The following is a 15,353-nucleotide window of genomic DNA, read 5'->3' on the forward strand; positions in this document are numbered from 1 at the left end:
ACACTTTGATTTGTACTGCGCCGAGCGAGGCTTAAATGTACTCATGCTCGTCTACGGGAAGTGTCAGACTCAATGTACGTCAGTGCCATTGCGATTGGACAAAAACTAAGCTTCACTATTCGAGTCATGGGACTTCGTGTGCTGGCAGCGCTCCTTGCACTGCACGCTGCAGCGCTCTATTTGTTCACCACAGGCTTCTTCCTCACTCGCTTTGAAGTGTCGGACCTCAGCAGTTGCCACGCGTCTCCATCAGATACCAACGCCGCTCCAACGCATCTCCGTGGTGGCAATGACGACCTTTCTAGCTCCGACGACGGTACCCCCGAAGGCTGTTGGATGCCCAGACGCTTCCGTCGCGTTGTTTTCGTGGTGATTGACGCGCTACGTTTCGACTTTGCGGCCACCGGTTCAAGCGCCCAACAGTCCCCGTTCTATAGCGACCGCCTACCGGTTCTCAATGAAACGTTGACCAGCGAACCGGAACACGCGCTGCTGTTAAAGTTCGTGGCTGACCCACCGACGATGACCATGCAACGTCTCAAGGGCTTGACGACCGGATCGTTGCCGACTTTCCTGGATATTAAGGACAACATGGCAGCTAGCAGTCAGATTGTGGAGGACAATTTGCTGCGTCAACTGCGTGCTCAGCAACGAGGGGTGGTGTTCATGGGAGACGACACCTGGGAATCGCTGTACTCTCGAGAGTTTACGAGGAAATTCGCCTTCGACTCGTTCAATGTGAAGGATTTGCACTCGGTGGATCGTGGAGTGACGGCGCATTTGTTCCCTGAGCTGCAGAAGCCCGACTGGGACTTGTTGATCGCACACTTCTTAGGAGTGGATCACGTGGGACATACACATGGACCCAGCTCTGTCTTCATGGCTGAGAAACTGGACGAGATGAATGGCGTTCTGAAAAAGCTGCTGGAAACGCTGCGAGAAATGCCCGATGGAGACGACGTGCTGCTGGCCGTGCTGGGTGATCACGGCATGTCGGCTGATGGTAACCATGGCGGTGCTAGCGACGAAGAGACTGGGGCTGCACTGTTCCTGTACAGCAAGGCGGCACTTGTTGCTACTGGAAGGGAAAACGACAATGAAGACGCGAGAGAGCTGAAGAAATATGCTGAGAGGATACTTGACAGCTCTCGAGAAGTGCCGCAAGTGGACCTCGTTCCCACGTTGGCTCTGCTGAGCGGTTTGCCCATTCCATTCGGTAACCTAGGAAGTATAATTCCGTCGCTGTTTTTCGTGCCTCCGACATCATCTGGGAAAGATGAAAGCAGTGCGTTAGCCGCATTCCAGACAATGAATCGGGCTCTGCGGCTAAATCTTGACCAGGTGCGGCGTTATCTCTTCAGGTACTCGTCCGCATCAAAGCTGCCTGAGCGAGCGTATGATCAACTCGAAAGAATCTTTATGGATATCCAGCGTGTCGAAGACCAACTTGAACAGGTGCAAGGAGGTGAAGTAACCCCTTACTCGAAGGCAGATCTTCCTCTGCTCCTGCGTCTTCACGAAGATTTAGCGAAGCAACAGCAGAGCTACCTGCGCGAGGCGCTGTCATTGGGACGGTCCATTTGGACACAGTTTGACTTGTGCAGCATGGGCTGGGGGATGGCGCTTCTTGTGTGGGTCTTCCTCATTGGCGCTATCTCCACTCGAGTTGCTAGTGCTGGTTCAGTGCAAGGCGATTCGTGGAGCCCTCCGCTAGTTGTTGTTACGATTGTGGGCGGCTTGCTCTTCATTTGCCCAGCGAGCGTCAATCTGCCACTCCTCCCCGCTGCTCCACTTTCGCGAGGACTCGTAGCAGCTTCTTGCACCGTCCTGATTACCATGACTTGGCACCTTCTGTTCCCAAGAAAAAGCAAAGATTCCACAGGATCGACACGGTCTTCCATTTCCGCGGCGGGAGTGGTTGCTGCCGTTATTGTGGTACTTCACGCGCTAGCTCTGCTCTCCAATAGCTACATTGTAGCTGAGAGCAACGTGATGCAATTCTTGTCAGCGACGACCGGATTCTTCTTGCTCACATGCGCACAGCGCTTAGTTGACAGTCGAAACATTGCCACGGGTGCTGCGCTGGCTTTCATCTTGGCAACGCGACTGAGCAGCGCATTGGAGCCACCCAATATTATCAAGACAACTGCGACCTTGGGGCGAACTTTTGCGCCGTTGGCTGCGATAGCACTAATCGCTGTTGCATCTTCTGTACAATTGGCGAAATACACCGGACAACAGTTGTCCCTAATGGGCCGACTCATTTTCCTCTCGTCGATGGTGAGCTACTTCTTGTGCGCAACATTTTGGGCTCTCTCGCCTATACAAGTGACCTTTTGGAGGCTGTGGCTGCCTCGCTTCGTCTACCTGATCTTCCTGGCAACGCTGCTTTGCCTCCTCGTGCGTGTAGTTCGACAGCCAAGGCTCAAACATGGCAACGCACTCACGCGGCAGATGACAAGCGAACATCTCCTCTTGCTCTGGCAGCTCCTCCCAGCGTTTATGCTAGTGCTGGGACCAACAGCACCGCTGTCAGTGCTCTGTCTCGTGATACAGAGCCTAAGCTTCTCATTTATTGTCGAGTGCTGTAGACCTGCCTCTGGAGACGTCACACCATGGGTATTGCTGTGGGCGTCATGCTCCTATCAAGCGTTCTTCACAACTGGACACGCCAACACATTCACGAGTTTGCAGAACGCCGCGGGTTTTGTTGGGTTCGACACCTTCAACTTCTACATCGCAGGAGCCTTGCTTGGTCTCAACACTTTCGGTTGCTTGGCCTTATCTGTGCTGGCACTATCTTGGCTAAACTTGAAGCAGCATCAACCGCAGCCGAAGATGCTCCTGGCATTCTCAGCCTACTTTTCGCTCAACACGTTGGTGTCGACGCTATTTGTCGCGCTGCAGCGACGACATCTGATGGTTTGGGCCATCTTCGCCCCCAAGTTCATTTTTGACGGAGTAGTCTTGTTGGTCACAGAGTTTCTGCTGCTTCTGTTGCTTGCACCGTTTTCACCCAGCCGCAGCCAGGAGTCCATCAAGGCACATAGGTCAGAGTAAGTGACAAGGTTTCTTAGCCGGCAGGTGGGAAAAGTCTCGTGGAAATCACATTTAGTAAACTTCTTGTGTGCCTACCTTTCATCGCATTGTCGCTGTCATAGCATGCACAATGGCATCGTTCAGCTCATCGCTGTGCGCTTCATCATTCCTACCTACCTCAGCGGTAGGCGCTGCAAATTCACGGATACCATTACACGAAACCATGACGCACTCATGCATGGAGCTCGGATCGCTAGCGACTGGCTCCTCGATGTAAAATCCTTCAGTAATTGTCTCCCACGGTGGCGGCGCCAGCGGAATGCTGCTTGGAATGGTGACCCCTTCGCCAGCACAAAGCGCAACCAACTTCTTGAATGAAGCTTCGCGTACGTTGCAGCTCGAGCATAGCAAGCACGAGTACACCATCAACGCGTCGTCAGCTTCTGTCCGAGCCGGGTACTTGGGAGAGAGCAGCGAAAGGGCTCCACAATTTGCGCAGGTGCAGATTACTATACGGCCCTTGTACTGTTGATACAGACGGGCAACCAAAGGCGCTAACAGAGTCTCCAACGACGCAATCGCATCGAATTGATACGCAGCATCTGCCACACCGGATGATCCTCGTGGTCGCATTTTCATTGTGAGAATCTTGGCACGATTGGGATGCATTGAAGTGCCAACGGCGACGACATCTGGAAGCCATCGCGTAATGGTAATCGGTTCTTTGTCATCGCTGACTGTAAATCTTTCGATCAATTCCCGAGACTGCAGATAGTGTATGGGGTCATGAACAGGGATATATTAGCAGAAACAAATGCGCCACATTAAAGTACCACGTAAGCTTACCTTAACTTCTACGTTTGCTGGGACGCCATCGATTCCAAAGTGGAGGTCAAGCTCAGCAGCTTCTTTTGCACTCAACAGTACTCGCACAGTGATGCTTCGTCCAGGTTTCTAGACCGAACATTCCAATAAGTTTACGCGTGTAAACACAGCAGAGCATGGCAAACAGAGCTGCACCTGGGGACTTGATATCTGCGTCTGAGAGGTGGAGCGTGCGACAAGTGCATCCACACTATCTACGTCGTTGCCTTCCCGCACAAGTAGCTCTTCCTCCTCAAAGTCGCGCATGAAGTCACTTGCCGTATATTTACGACTGCGCTTTCGAGTCGATCCTGTGCTGGAGTCATCACTGGCTTCCTCCTCTGATAACAGTACAGCCAGTCAGCATAAAAGCATAGTAAACGTTCACTCGAATGACGCACCGCTGCTTGTAGCGTGGTCGTCGCTGGCCTTTGTCTCCCTTGTTACGATCACATCGCGCTGTGATCTAAAGTAGTCGTCCACCGTTAAAATCGGCGGCCGAGAACCCTGTGAGCCTCGACTGTTGACGGGAGGCGTCGATGAGCTATCTCCACTCTCTGTACCATTGCCGACTGCAGTTTTCGTGTTATTTCCCTTCATCGGTATTGTGGACGGTGGGTTTTGTATTTCGACAAAGTGAGCAGGAGAAAATTGAGATCGAGACAGTAGCGGGTATCCCAGCACAAGTTTCGGAGCCTTCACAACAATGCCACTTTGGACACGAACTCTTGGGTACACAGGAACTTCCATAGACTGTCCCCAGATGGCACTCTCAACGCCATTGCGCTCTTTCTCGTCGTCCAGCATCATCAACATACGCCGATTTTTCATGCTGCCCAGCTCGGCGTCGCTCCAACGCTTCCCGTCCAACTCGATCGGCTCGCCCACGTAGAACAGCACCTCTCGTCGGTAGTCTGGCCGCCGAGCAATCGGGTTGAACTCCATCTTGAGATATGTGAGTCGTGGTAGACTCGTCAACAGCTCTAGTTCCGTGATATCATGGATCAAGTTGTGCGAGACATCCAGTCGTTCCAGCGCCGTGAGCGTCTCTAGTCCTTTCAGCGACGATATCTGGTTGACTGCCAGATCCAGCTCCCTCAGAGACCGTAGCGACTGTATAAGAGGCACCTGGTATAGCTGGTTGTGACACAAATTCAGTACTTGCAGCGACCGTGTGGTCACGTCGGTTTCCACCTTCTGGATCTTGTTCCAGCCCAAGTCCAGCGTTTTCACGGCTCGCAGCAAGTTTACCGACTCGTCCAGCACCCGCAGCTCACAACAATTCATCTGCAACTTCAGTAGTTTCCGCCACGGCTTCTGCTCCTCCCCCTTGGGCGCCAGCAGCTGCCTCAGTGTCGCCACCTCGGTATGCTCAATATGAAGCTCCCTCAGCTGGTGAGCAAAGTAGTGGACGTTCTGAAGGCCTCTGGTCTCCGTGTTGAGTACTTCAATGACTCGTAAAGATGGAAAAATCTCCACCTCAATGGCGTTCGCGTGAGCCTCCTCCGTCTGTGATTGATGCAGTCGCAGTCTCTGCACCTCCCGCAGGATCGTGGACAGTTTGAGCACTTGGATGTGGGCGCTGGCCTTGACCTTGAGTTGAAGCTGTGGCTGAATCGTCCATGCCTGTATGACGTGTGTATCGGCGTCGCGCTTGGGCACGAGGGCGTCATTTAAGCGGAATGCCAAGCGGTCCACCTGCGCAGCGCTCAGCACCAGGAATTTCTCACCTAAAGACGCCACGTGCTGCTGCAGCGTCTCTTCAAGCGTCTTGAGAAAAGTCTCCTCGCCAAGAGAATCATCTACGTAGATACCCAGATCCACAGGGGCAGGCGCGGCGCGCTCAGAGATACCCGAGCCCAGTAATGCTCGCACTTCAAGGCGATCCATCTCGACACGTAGTGATCAAATCAGGACCAGATTCTATGATATCGATGCAGAACCGGTGAAAGTGGCAAAATGACTGCTAACGCTAAGATTATTTTTACTAACGCTGGTGCTCGTGTGCAGCCCAGGGATTGCACACCGGCCTCCCTCATCACGGAAGTAAGTCAAGTGTAAAATGCTGATAAAATGTCATTAAAAGGTTTTAAAGGGTGCGCAACGGAGCCCATCTAACACAAAACCGGTACTCAAACTTCTTCAATTTGGGTGTGGCGGTATTAACCCCGCGCAAAAATCTTGCTCGAAGAAGGAAAGCCCCCAGCCACCCCGCCCTCCGCCCTCTTCCCGACGCGTGAACGCGTTGCTACGAGAGGACAGCACCAGGGGGAAAGGGAGAGCTCCCCTAGAGGAAGGACGGCAGGAGACGACAGCCAACGGCGGCGGAAGAGGAAAGGCGTCGGACGCAGCAGCAGCAGTAGCAGGAAGAAGTCCAAGGCTTGTCGCAACTTAATCGCCCGTAGTCGGAGTAGTAGCGACAGCAGCAGCAGAAGCAACTCGAGTGGTGGCTGCAGCAACTTAAACAGCGACAGCAGCAGTAGCAGTTCGGGGCTGGGCGACCGCAGCCTCGCGACCGCCTGCACGATACCCGGCCCACCGAGCGCCAGCCAAAGCCCCTCGACTAGCAGCGGCGGGCAGGAGAAGAAGCTGCACGTGCGTTCCATGGACCGTGCGCCCGCCCAGGACAAGGACAGCCAGAAGCGACGTAAAAAGAGCCAGGAGAGCACAAGCGGCCTCGCAACAGACATGGAGGAAGAGGAGCTTGAGCTCTTCCACGTGGTGCAGGAAGATCTGCGCCACAAGTCTACAGTGGGATGGCAGAATGCCGTCAAGGTGCTTAACTCGGCCTACCAGCACATCGATCGCCCCGAGAGCCAGGCTTTTCTGGACGACGCCTTCCAGAAGATCGTCAGCATCATGCTGGACCAGCAGTACGTGCTGCCCATTTGAGCTGTCCTGCTGTGGTTGCTCTTCTTTTCTAACCTTATTATTGTGCTGGCTACTGCAGTGCCAGCAAGATCGGATCCTTTGAAAAGTCGTGTGTGACGCAGTGCCTGTCACTCGCAGTACCGCTGGTGATCGCGCAGATGAAGGCAGGCAAGTATTTCCAGACGCTACCGGTGCTGACCATGATCTTCAGCAAGAAAAAGACTTTTTACAAGGACTTGCGCACCTCGGCGATGATTGGCAGCTACTGGAACAAGGTGCCCGGGTCGCCCGAAGTGCGAGCGCAGTGCATCGAAGCGTTCTGCGAGATGAAAGGGTTCCACTTACTGCTGAGCACGTTGGAGCTGCTAATGCAGAACCACCGTGAAGGCGACGAGCTAGAAGCCGCGATGGACAGCGAGGACATTCGTATCTTGCTGCAAGCACTGCTGGAGTTCCGAACATCTGTCCCGGAAACCATCTGCACCAAGATCTCGGTGCTGATTATGACGTACTTTACGAAGATCTCGGATTTCGTGCTGAAGAAAGAGTCGAGCGACGCTGTGGGAGCCGTGATTGGCATCATTCGGAGGCTGGTGGATGCGGGGATTGTGTCGTCCGAGGCTACCAACGCGTTGTGGCTCGACATCACCGAGAGATACGTGGAGTCCACGTCGCTGCCTCTGCGACTCTTTGGCTTGGAACAAATCAATCAGATCGTGAATTGTGCCCGAGCGTCGCGAGCGTTCCCTCCACGATACTTTGTGCGCAACGCTGGCACCGCTGCCGTTAACGGTGTGTACACGTTGAAGGCCAACTCCACGTCGGCAACGTACGTCTTCCGACAGCAAGAAACGGGCCAAGTGTTTACGCTCTTCTGCTGCACGATGAAGAGTGGCTTGAAGTGGTGGTTTATCTCGGAGGCTGACAAGATGCAGCCCGGATCAGATCAAGATATTGACTATTATCAGCACCAGTCGCAGTACGAAGAATACCTGCCACCCACGCACAACTGGATTCCCACGGGAAAGGGAGAGGCTCCGGCTCCTGAGCTAGTTGCGGAGAGTGTTCAGGAGAACGACGATGAGGATCGCAGCCGACTGGACTACAAATTGAGTGCTTGGGTGGTGGAGAAGAAGATTCTGGAGGAGATTTTTGGTGACCGAATCCATCGTGAGATTGTGTCACGCAGTGCGTTGCTGGTGAAGTTTTTGGCGGATTCCAATAAGCTGGATACGCACTCCATTGACGTGATTTGGCAGTCGTGTATCCAGAAAGACCAGACGCTCGTGCACGAAATCCACAACTTACTAATCGCCACGGTGCCATTTTTGACAAATGAGCTGCTACTGCATCTGGTGGAAAGTATCCATGCCTCGTTATTGCGAAGCCTGGAGAAGAACGAGCCGTTCCCCGAGCTGATATCGTTTTTACAGCGACTGGCAACGAACTCGCCCAGCTTTCTCATGGATCGCAACGTGAACGTCACGACGGCGATCTTGCAACTGCTGTGGTCGATTCAGATGCACTGCAGTATCGCTAACATTCGACTAAGCAGGAGTTTGCGGGATTTCTTCCAAGAAGGGCTGCGAAGCGAGTATGGCGAGCCGCTCCGAAAGGCGTTCCTAAACGAGTGCCTCGAGGGAATCAAAAAGTCTTGCTCGTTAACAAGCTCGGCGCCAGATGCCGCTACATCTCCGTCATCTACCTTGATTCCTCCAGCGTTAAGCAGCAGCAGCAGCAGCTCTGTTGCCTTGACGAATTCAGCAGAATTATCTGCTAAGGACGCAACGGCTTCGAAATCATTGGAGTTGCTTAAGTTCCTGATCGACTCGTATCGAGCTGATCAGGCTCTTGTGGTGGAAACGCTCAATTCCGAGCACGGGTTAGTGAGTTTGCTATTTGATGAGCTGGCGACTTTTGTGGCACGGAGCACAGATAAACAGTCTCCAAGTTACCGCACGGCCATTGGTCATCGCTTAGAATTAATCCACTACATTCACGTCAAGTCGCCAAAGTTGGAGCTCTCGATTCCACAGATTGAACGCTTGTGGCACGTTCTCTCGTCGTCACCGGCCGAGCGCGAATATTGTTTGATATTTTTCAACCAGACGAGCATGAAGAGCGGGACAGCACCTGGTACGAGCACTGTCGGTGGGTCGATAAGCTCGGCCTTTAACTTGGATGTATGCTTCTACGTCTTCAACGAGCTTCTGTGTAAGCAAACGAATTTCCGCACGCTGGGATGCATGGGCTACAAGTGCTTTAACACCTACTTTGTGGGTCTCAACGCCCAACGCAAGTTGATGCAACACGCCGAAGAGGCGTCGGAATGTGGCTCGCTGAATCTGCTGGGAATGGATGCTCTGTGGCGAATCGCGTTTGAAGCTCCTCTAGAAGTCGCCGAGATGGCTACACGTGAGCTGCTTCGGGTTTATGAGCGATCGTCCGACGAGCCCACTCACAACGATGACAGCGAATCAGATGAGGCCGTGAAGGATTTCTTGGCGCGTGTGTTTAAACAGCTGTCTACAGTGGAGGACAGCACACCGGACTCACTGAAGCAAGTGCAGCAGTGCTCAAGTCTTTTGGCAGGACTGGTGTCTAGTGCTCGCAAGAAGCAGAATTTTGTTTCACATGGTCTAAGCGGTCGCGGTGCCTACTTTACCATTAAGATTATTGCGCAGCGGATCCCTTCGTCCAACACCAGCGGGACGGGTATGACGACTGCAGCCTCAAGCCACGACAATGCAGTCCGGACGATGCAGGCAGCAGCATACTCGAACCAGACGTTGCTGCACTTCCGCAAGCGAATTGAAAAGCTGGTGGGCCATCCAATGCTACAGACGAAAATTTTGTCGTCGGGGTCAGCAATTACAGGTGATCAAAAGACATTGGCGGACTTGCAGATCACGGAGTCCAGTGAGTTACGCGTGCTGATGTTCAATTCGGTGGTGCAGCGCTCTAGCTCCAGTGTGATGGATCAGGATCAAGTGATGACTTCAGGCAAGGAATCGTCTTCTTCTTCTTCATCCTTCTCGCCAAAGCGTCACCCTGGTCTAGTGATTGCACGCGATGCCTCGTACTTTGGGATTATGTTTCGTGTACTCGACATTGTGGAGGGCCATGCTGTCCACGAGTTGCTGTGGGCCTTTTTGAAGCAAATCCCTACTAGCGAGGAGCTTCTGAACCGTGTTTCCAACATTGGCGCGACTGAGACGAGTGACGGAGATGTTAATATGAGCCCCTTAGACGACACAGCCAACGGAGCGAGCAAGCCTGATTGGTCATCTTTGGTAAAAGGAATATCGTCCCACCAGGCTATTTACACGCTTCAAATTATGGACGCGCTGCTGCTGCCTTCAGATGCCGCCAAGATTCCATTCGCCCACACGTACCTGCAACGCTTCATTTCTGGAGGAGGATTCCACGAAGTGCTTTCGTATTTTATCAACGCAAATTTCCATGAGAGTTCCTTCAATGAAGGTGCTGCGGTGGCTCTGCGTATCCTGAAGTTCTGTCTGTTCGACTCGGGCCATGATAATGGACTGTACTCGGCTACTGCAAACGGGGACGCTCCAGTCGAAGTACTTGCTGGGAGCGATCCACAGACTGGATCGGGCGAGAATGTGGAGACTCCGAGGTCAAAAATAATTGTGGAGCAAAGTCGGTATGATCAGTTGGTGCTGAAAATCGCAGAGCTCGTTGTGTCGGAATACACGCGCGTGGAGGAGAAAATCCCTGCAAAGAAGACTGCGTATCGTATCTTGATTGATGCCGTGAAGACCGTGGAGTCGATTGTGTCCATTGCGAATGATGCAGCAGCGAAGTACATCAAGGCGCTGGAGCCACGCGCTATCATTGTTAATATTTTTACCAAGTTTGAATCGGAGCAAGTGCGGGACCAGTGGCTCTCATCATTGGAGTCTGTTTGCAAGGCGTCTGACGCAGCAGCCGAGGTGGTCTTTGAGGAATGCATCCAATCGGTCGGTCGTATTGAAAGTGTGACGGCGCCGTGTGACCAGTACACGCGCATGCTTTGCTTGTTGGCACGTCTTGAGGGTGGCAAGTCGTCTTCATATTGCCAAAAGTTGGCCCTGGCAGTAGTAACAAAGTTGCGTCGTGGGTTCTCCAGCAAGTTCCTTGCCTGCAACGAGCGTTCGGGCGAAGTGCTGATTGGCTTCTTGGAGTTTTTGCGTGAGGTGTTAGTGGTACATGCGGATGTGCGCGCCGGAATCGCTCGAGACATCGTAGACGTCGTTTACGAGGAGTGTTTATTCACGCTACCATCTGAAGATCGCCGTCGCTGTCCGCTGTGTGTGTCACTGGAGACGCGACGTCCTGCGTTCAAGCTGCTCGCGAGCGCAATATCTTCAGATGCTAGAATCCTGCATGACTTGCACGGTCGCTTAACCAAGCTCTTCACACAGAGTGACGCGCTGCGGTTCAAGTGGGGGCAAGAGAACAACATCGAAACGCGTGGGAACGGCGAGCACGTCGGGTTAAAAAACCAAGGCTGTTCGTGCTACATGAACTCATTCTTACAGCAGCTGTTCATGCACCCGACGTTGCGCCAAGGTTTGCTTGGCGCCAAGGTGGCACCTCGCCCAACTCCTCAAGAACCTACGAAAGCAGAGGCAGAAAAGTACCCAGAACGCTTGATTGGCTGTCGTGTGGCGTTGGAGTGTTTGGGTGGCCGAGTCTACGAAGCAAACGTTGTGGGATACGACGATCTGAGTGGTCAACATACGATGCGGTACGAAAATGGAGGCGAGGCGACCTTTGTGTTGGCGGAAGGAAGACCAGGAAATGAGAATGGGCGCTATGTGATTTTGCAGCCGGAGTTGACGGGCACTGACGCGACGTTGGAAGTTCTTCGTCAACTTCAGCGCACGTTCTGTTACTTGCGCGACAGTGAAATGCGGTACTTCAACCCGAAGGCGTTTGTTGACTCGTGCACTTGTCTGAATCTCGAGTTCTCGGTGTACCAGCAGAATGATGCGACCGAGTTTTGTGATAAGCTACTGGATCGCCTAGAAACGGGTCTGAAAACGACACCACAAGGCACGAGATGTCTCCAGGACGTGATGGGCGGGAAGCTTATCTCGCAAAAGCTTCCGAAGGATTGTGGACATCGATACGAACGTGAAGAGCCATTTATTCGGTTGGAGCTGCAGATCCGTGGGAAGGAAAGCATCGAGGAATCGCTCTCCGCGTTCGTTGAAGGAGAACTCATGGATGGCGACAACAAGGTGGAGTGCGAGTTGTGTGCTACCAAGAAGGCAGCTGTGCGACGAACCTGCTTCGGCTCGCTTCCCAACCTGCTGATTCTTCACTTAAAGCGTTTCGATCTGGACTATACGACGTTCGAGACAGTTAAGCTGAACAACCGGTGCTCGTTCCCTATGCGTCTGAGCATGAAACCTTACACCAAGGCGGGCATCGAAGAGCAGGAAGCTCGCTCGAACTTGCAGCAAGACCGTGGAGAAACATCGGCGGACGAAGACATGGCGTCTGATGACTCGAGCGACTCGGACGAGTTTATGGCCGACGTGAATGGCGATACGCCTGCAATCCCAGCTTCATCCTCAGCGTCGTCACCCATCTCGAGCATCAAACTTGCTTCTCCTCGGAGTGGAGGTAAGAGCGAAGGCGATGACAGAAGCAGCACCAAGTCGGACCCTAACTACGAATATCGGCTGAAGGGTATTCTGGTGCACTCTGGAGTCGCTCAAGGTGGCCACTACTACTCCTTCATTTACGACCACATGTCTGAGAAGTGGTTCAAGTATGACGACGAGGATGTGACTCCATTTGATCCAGCCAACATTGAAGCCGAGTGCTTTGGAGGAGTGCAACGACGCTCGTGGCACGGCTCGAACAATTCTATGGAGATGGAAGTCTTCAGCAACGCGCTCATGCTATTTTATGAAAAAGTTATCCCCGTCGAGCCTGAGGTAGCACCTGCCACCGAATCTGAAGCCTCTGTACAAGTTGTTACTGCTGCTCCGGATGAAGAACGCTGCGAATATGAAGCTGAAGTGTGGAAGTCCAACGAGGTTTTCCTGCAAAACTCGTATCTGTTTGATGTGGAATTCCATGAGTTCCTACGTGAGATGGTACAGTCCCAGTACATTAAAGACTCTCTGGTCGCAGCAGCGGAGGACGATATACCTATGGCCATATCGCCATCGCCAGGGACAAACGTCGTGACAGCCCCTCCAGCTGCACCGGTGGCACTAGCAGTTCCAGCACTGGCAGCAGATGAAGAAATTCAGGTGACGCTGACGGACATTGGCGTCGAGTTCGTTCTAAGTGTATTGCTCCATTCACGGGAAAAGCATGGGATCGCGAGGTGGATCACGCTGCTGGCGTCTAAGTTCACGCGGTCAAAAACTATCTGTGTACGCTTCTTCTCGGCTCTATCGACGTCAAAGCGCGTTTTCTGGTTGCGTGGATTGCTGTTCGAGTGCCCCGATTCGATTGCTCGGCAGTCATTTGTACACTTGGTTTCGCGAGCACTTACAGCGTACGAAGTGCATCGGAAGGAAGAGCAAGCGACCGTGAATGAAGCGCGTTCTGAAGCAGCAGCAGCAGCTGACACGACTGTCATCCGTGCGTTCCTGGAGACCATCGCTTCTTTCTTGGATCAGACCTCCATCATGCAGCAGTCCCACTTGGAAGAGTGTTTCATGCTCTTGCGTAACTGCGCAGAGATCAGTGCCACGGCGAGGACTCAGCTGCAACAGCTCGAGATGATCGCCCGCTTGATCAACTTTTTCCTATGCGATCGTGGCCCGAGCGCGCTAAAAGATGCTTTTCCTTCCTCGACATTGCAACCGACGGCTTCACGGTATGCGTCACCAGACTACCAGTATTTACTGGAGGCTGTTACTGCAATTTTAGGTCTTCCAAGGCGTACAACGGAGCCACTGCTTACGGAGAATAGCACACAGTATCCCCACCGCACGGTTCTATCGGAGAAGGCTGAGCAGGCACTAACTGAGATTTTCGAAGACTACCAGACACCGGGAGGCGCGAGTGGCAACCTTGGCTTGGGTCTCGAAGAGCTAAAAAAGTTCTTCTCGGTGTCACTGAGCAGTGCTACTACCAGTCCTGCAGTGGAGCAGCAGGCTCGGCATATGCTAACCAAGTACGGCACACCAGTCGACGATACACCAGTCGACGATACGGCAAAGGACGAGTCGGAAGTAACTGCATCACGTGTAGAGCTGGATGGATTTATGCTGTATTATACGGATATGGCAGCGTCGTCGACAAAGTCAGTGCTACAAGATCTCCGTGCTTTCGGTTTCAGTGAGGACCTCCAGCGACACTCGTTATCGAGCGGAGACGTGCCCACGGGAGCTCAGATTCTCGAGGGGCTGAGCCCTCTGAGCCGTGGTGCGCTGCTGAATGACGTATTCTTCGACTCGGCTCTTGAGGAAGAGGCAGAAACGACGTGCGAACTTTTGCTGCGGTTGAGTTTGGGAGACCACGAGACATCCACGCGGTTGTTGCGTGCTCTTCTGCACTGCCTTCAGAGCACCGAAACGGGATGGAAGGGACAACCTGTGGTGGACGCCTGTGCACTAGCAGTGCAGCGAGTGCTGGGTTATGAGTGCGATTACCAGAAGGAACTCGTGGAGCTTGCACTGGTTCACAGCGATTACGGCTTACTTAGCTCCGCGCGCAGCCGAGAGAATCTGCGTTCACGCTACGTGAATACGGCACATGTCCCTCTGTTTGTATACCGACAGTTGGTTCTGGTGTTGGAGCTGCGTGCGCGCGTACCGGCAGTCAATTCGTGGCTAGCAGATCATCGCAACAAGTGGGAGTGGCTCTATGAATGGCTGCGTATCGAGTCATTGCAGCCTAGTCTGGGTGGCCGTCTTTCCCAATTGAGACGCGAGCCTGCAAAACTCGAAATGCTGTGGAGGTTGGGTGAGGCGCTGGGGATATCCTACCAGGAGGAGCAACGACGATACGTTGTAGAAGGCGCTGGATACGCTGCTGTCAACGGCGTGTACGTGAGCACGTCTCACGTCCACGACAACTGCTTGACGTACGCTTGTGTGAAGAGCGACATCGAGTACACACTGTTCCGCTGCTGCATGCCCAGTAAAGCTCGGCGCTGGTACATTTCGTATTCTCCTAACAAGAACCTGCTCGGAACGATGTCGGACGAAGACTTTTACTTTGTCCAGTCGCACATTGACGACGAATCTCCACCGGTAGATGGTTGGAAGGTGTGGGTGAAAAACGAGAAGGCCAAAGCGCCTGTGCCAACTGTGCGTCTCCACAGCTCGACGGTGGCGGCACTAGATGGGGAAGGCGACGCTGCCGACGCGACCGATTCTGTGGATGGCTTTATGGCTCGAGGCGGCTTCGATGATGGCTCGAGTGCCCCGACCGCTCCTTCGCCTGAGATGGTCGTAGAGACTGTGGACGTGGACGCGGACGCCGAGACGGTGGAATATGACGACAGCGAGGACGAAATTCGTGACAGCAATGAGCGCTTCCGAGCGGTGCATTTGGATACACAGGAAGACGGCAGCAGCACGGACGACTTCATGTAAGCA

The 15,353-nt window shown here is 53.4% G+C and overlaps 3 protein-coding genes across 3 annotated transcripts; 2 read left to right on the forward strand and 1 right to left on the reverse strand.

The window, feature by feature from the left end:
• Nucleotides 1-126: 126 nt before the first annotated feature.
• Nucleotides 127-3,060, forward strand: PITG_01451 (GPI ethanolamine phosphate transferase, putative; the record flags this gene model as incomplete). Its single annotated transcript, XM_002908070.1, has 2 exons — nt 127-2,243; nt 2,286-3,060. The coding sequence occupies 2 exons, from the start codon at nt 127-129 to the stop codon at nt 3,058-3,060; spliced, it is 2,892 nt and encodes a 963-aa protein (XP_002908116.1).
• A 78-nt stretch (nt 3,061-3,138) lies between these two features.
• Nucleotides 3,139-5,793, reverse strand: PITG_01452 (uncharacterized protein; the record flags this gene model as incomplete). Its single annotated transcript, XM_002908071.1, has 4 exons — nt 3,139-3,804; nt 3,886-3,993; nt 4,060-4,242; nt 4,351-5,793. The coding sequence occupies 4 exons, from the start codon at nt 5,791-5,793 to the stop codon at nt 3,139-3,141; spliced, it is 2,400 nt and encodes a 799-aa protein (XP_002908117.1).
• Nucleotides 5,794-6,507: 714 nt separating this feature from the next.
• PITG_01453 (ubiquitin-specific protease, putative) lies at nt 6,508-15,350 on the forward strand (the record flags this gene model as incomplete). Its single annotated transcript, XM_002908072.1, has 5 exons — nt 6,508-6,776; nt 6,854-10,358; nt 10,407-12,367; nt 12,440-13,937; nt 14,004-15,350. The coding sequence occupies 5 exons, from the start codon at nt 6,508-6,510 to the stop codon at nt 15,348-15,350; spliced, it is 8,580 nt and encodes a 2,859-aa protein (XP_002908118.1).
• Nucleotides 15,351-15,353: the final 3 nt, after the last annotated feature.

Source organism: Phytophthora infestans, genomic scaffold, assembly GCF_000142945.1.
Source record: "Phytophthora infestans T30-4 supercont1.2 genomic scaffold, whole genome shotgun sequence".
In the NCBI taxonomy this organism is placed as follows: domain Eukaryota; phylum Oomycota; class Peronosporomycetes; order Peronosporales; family Peronosporaceae; genus Phytophthora; species Phytophthora infestans.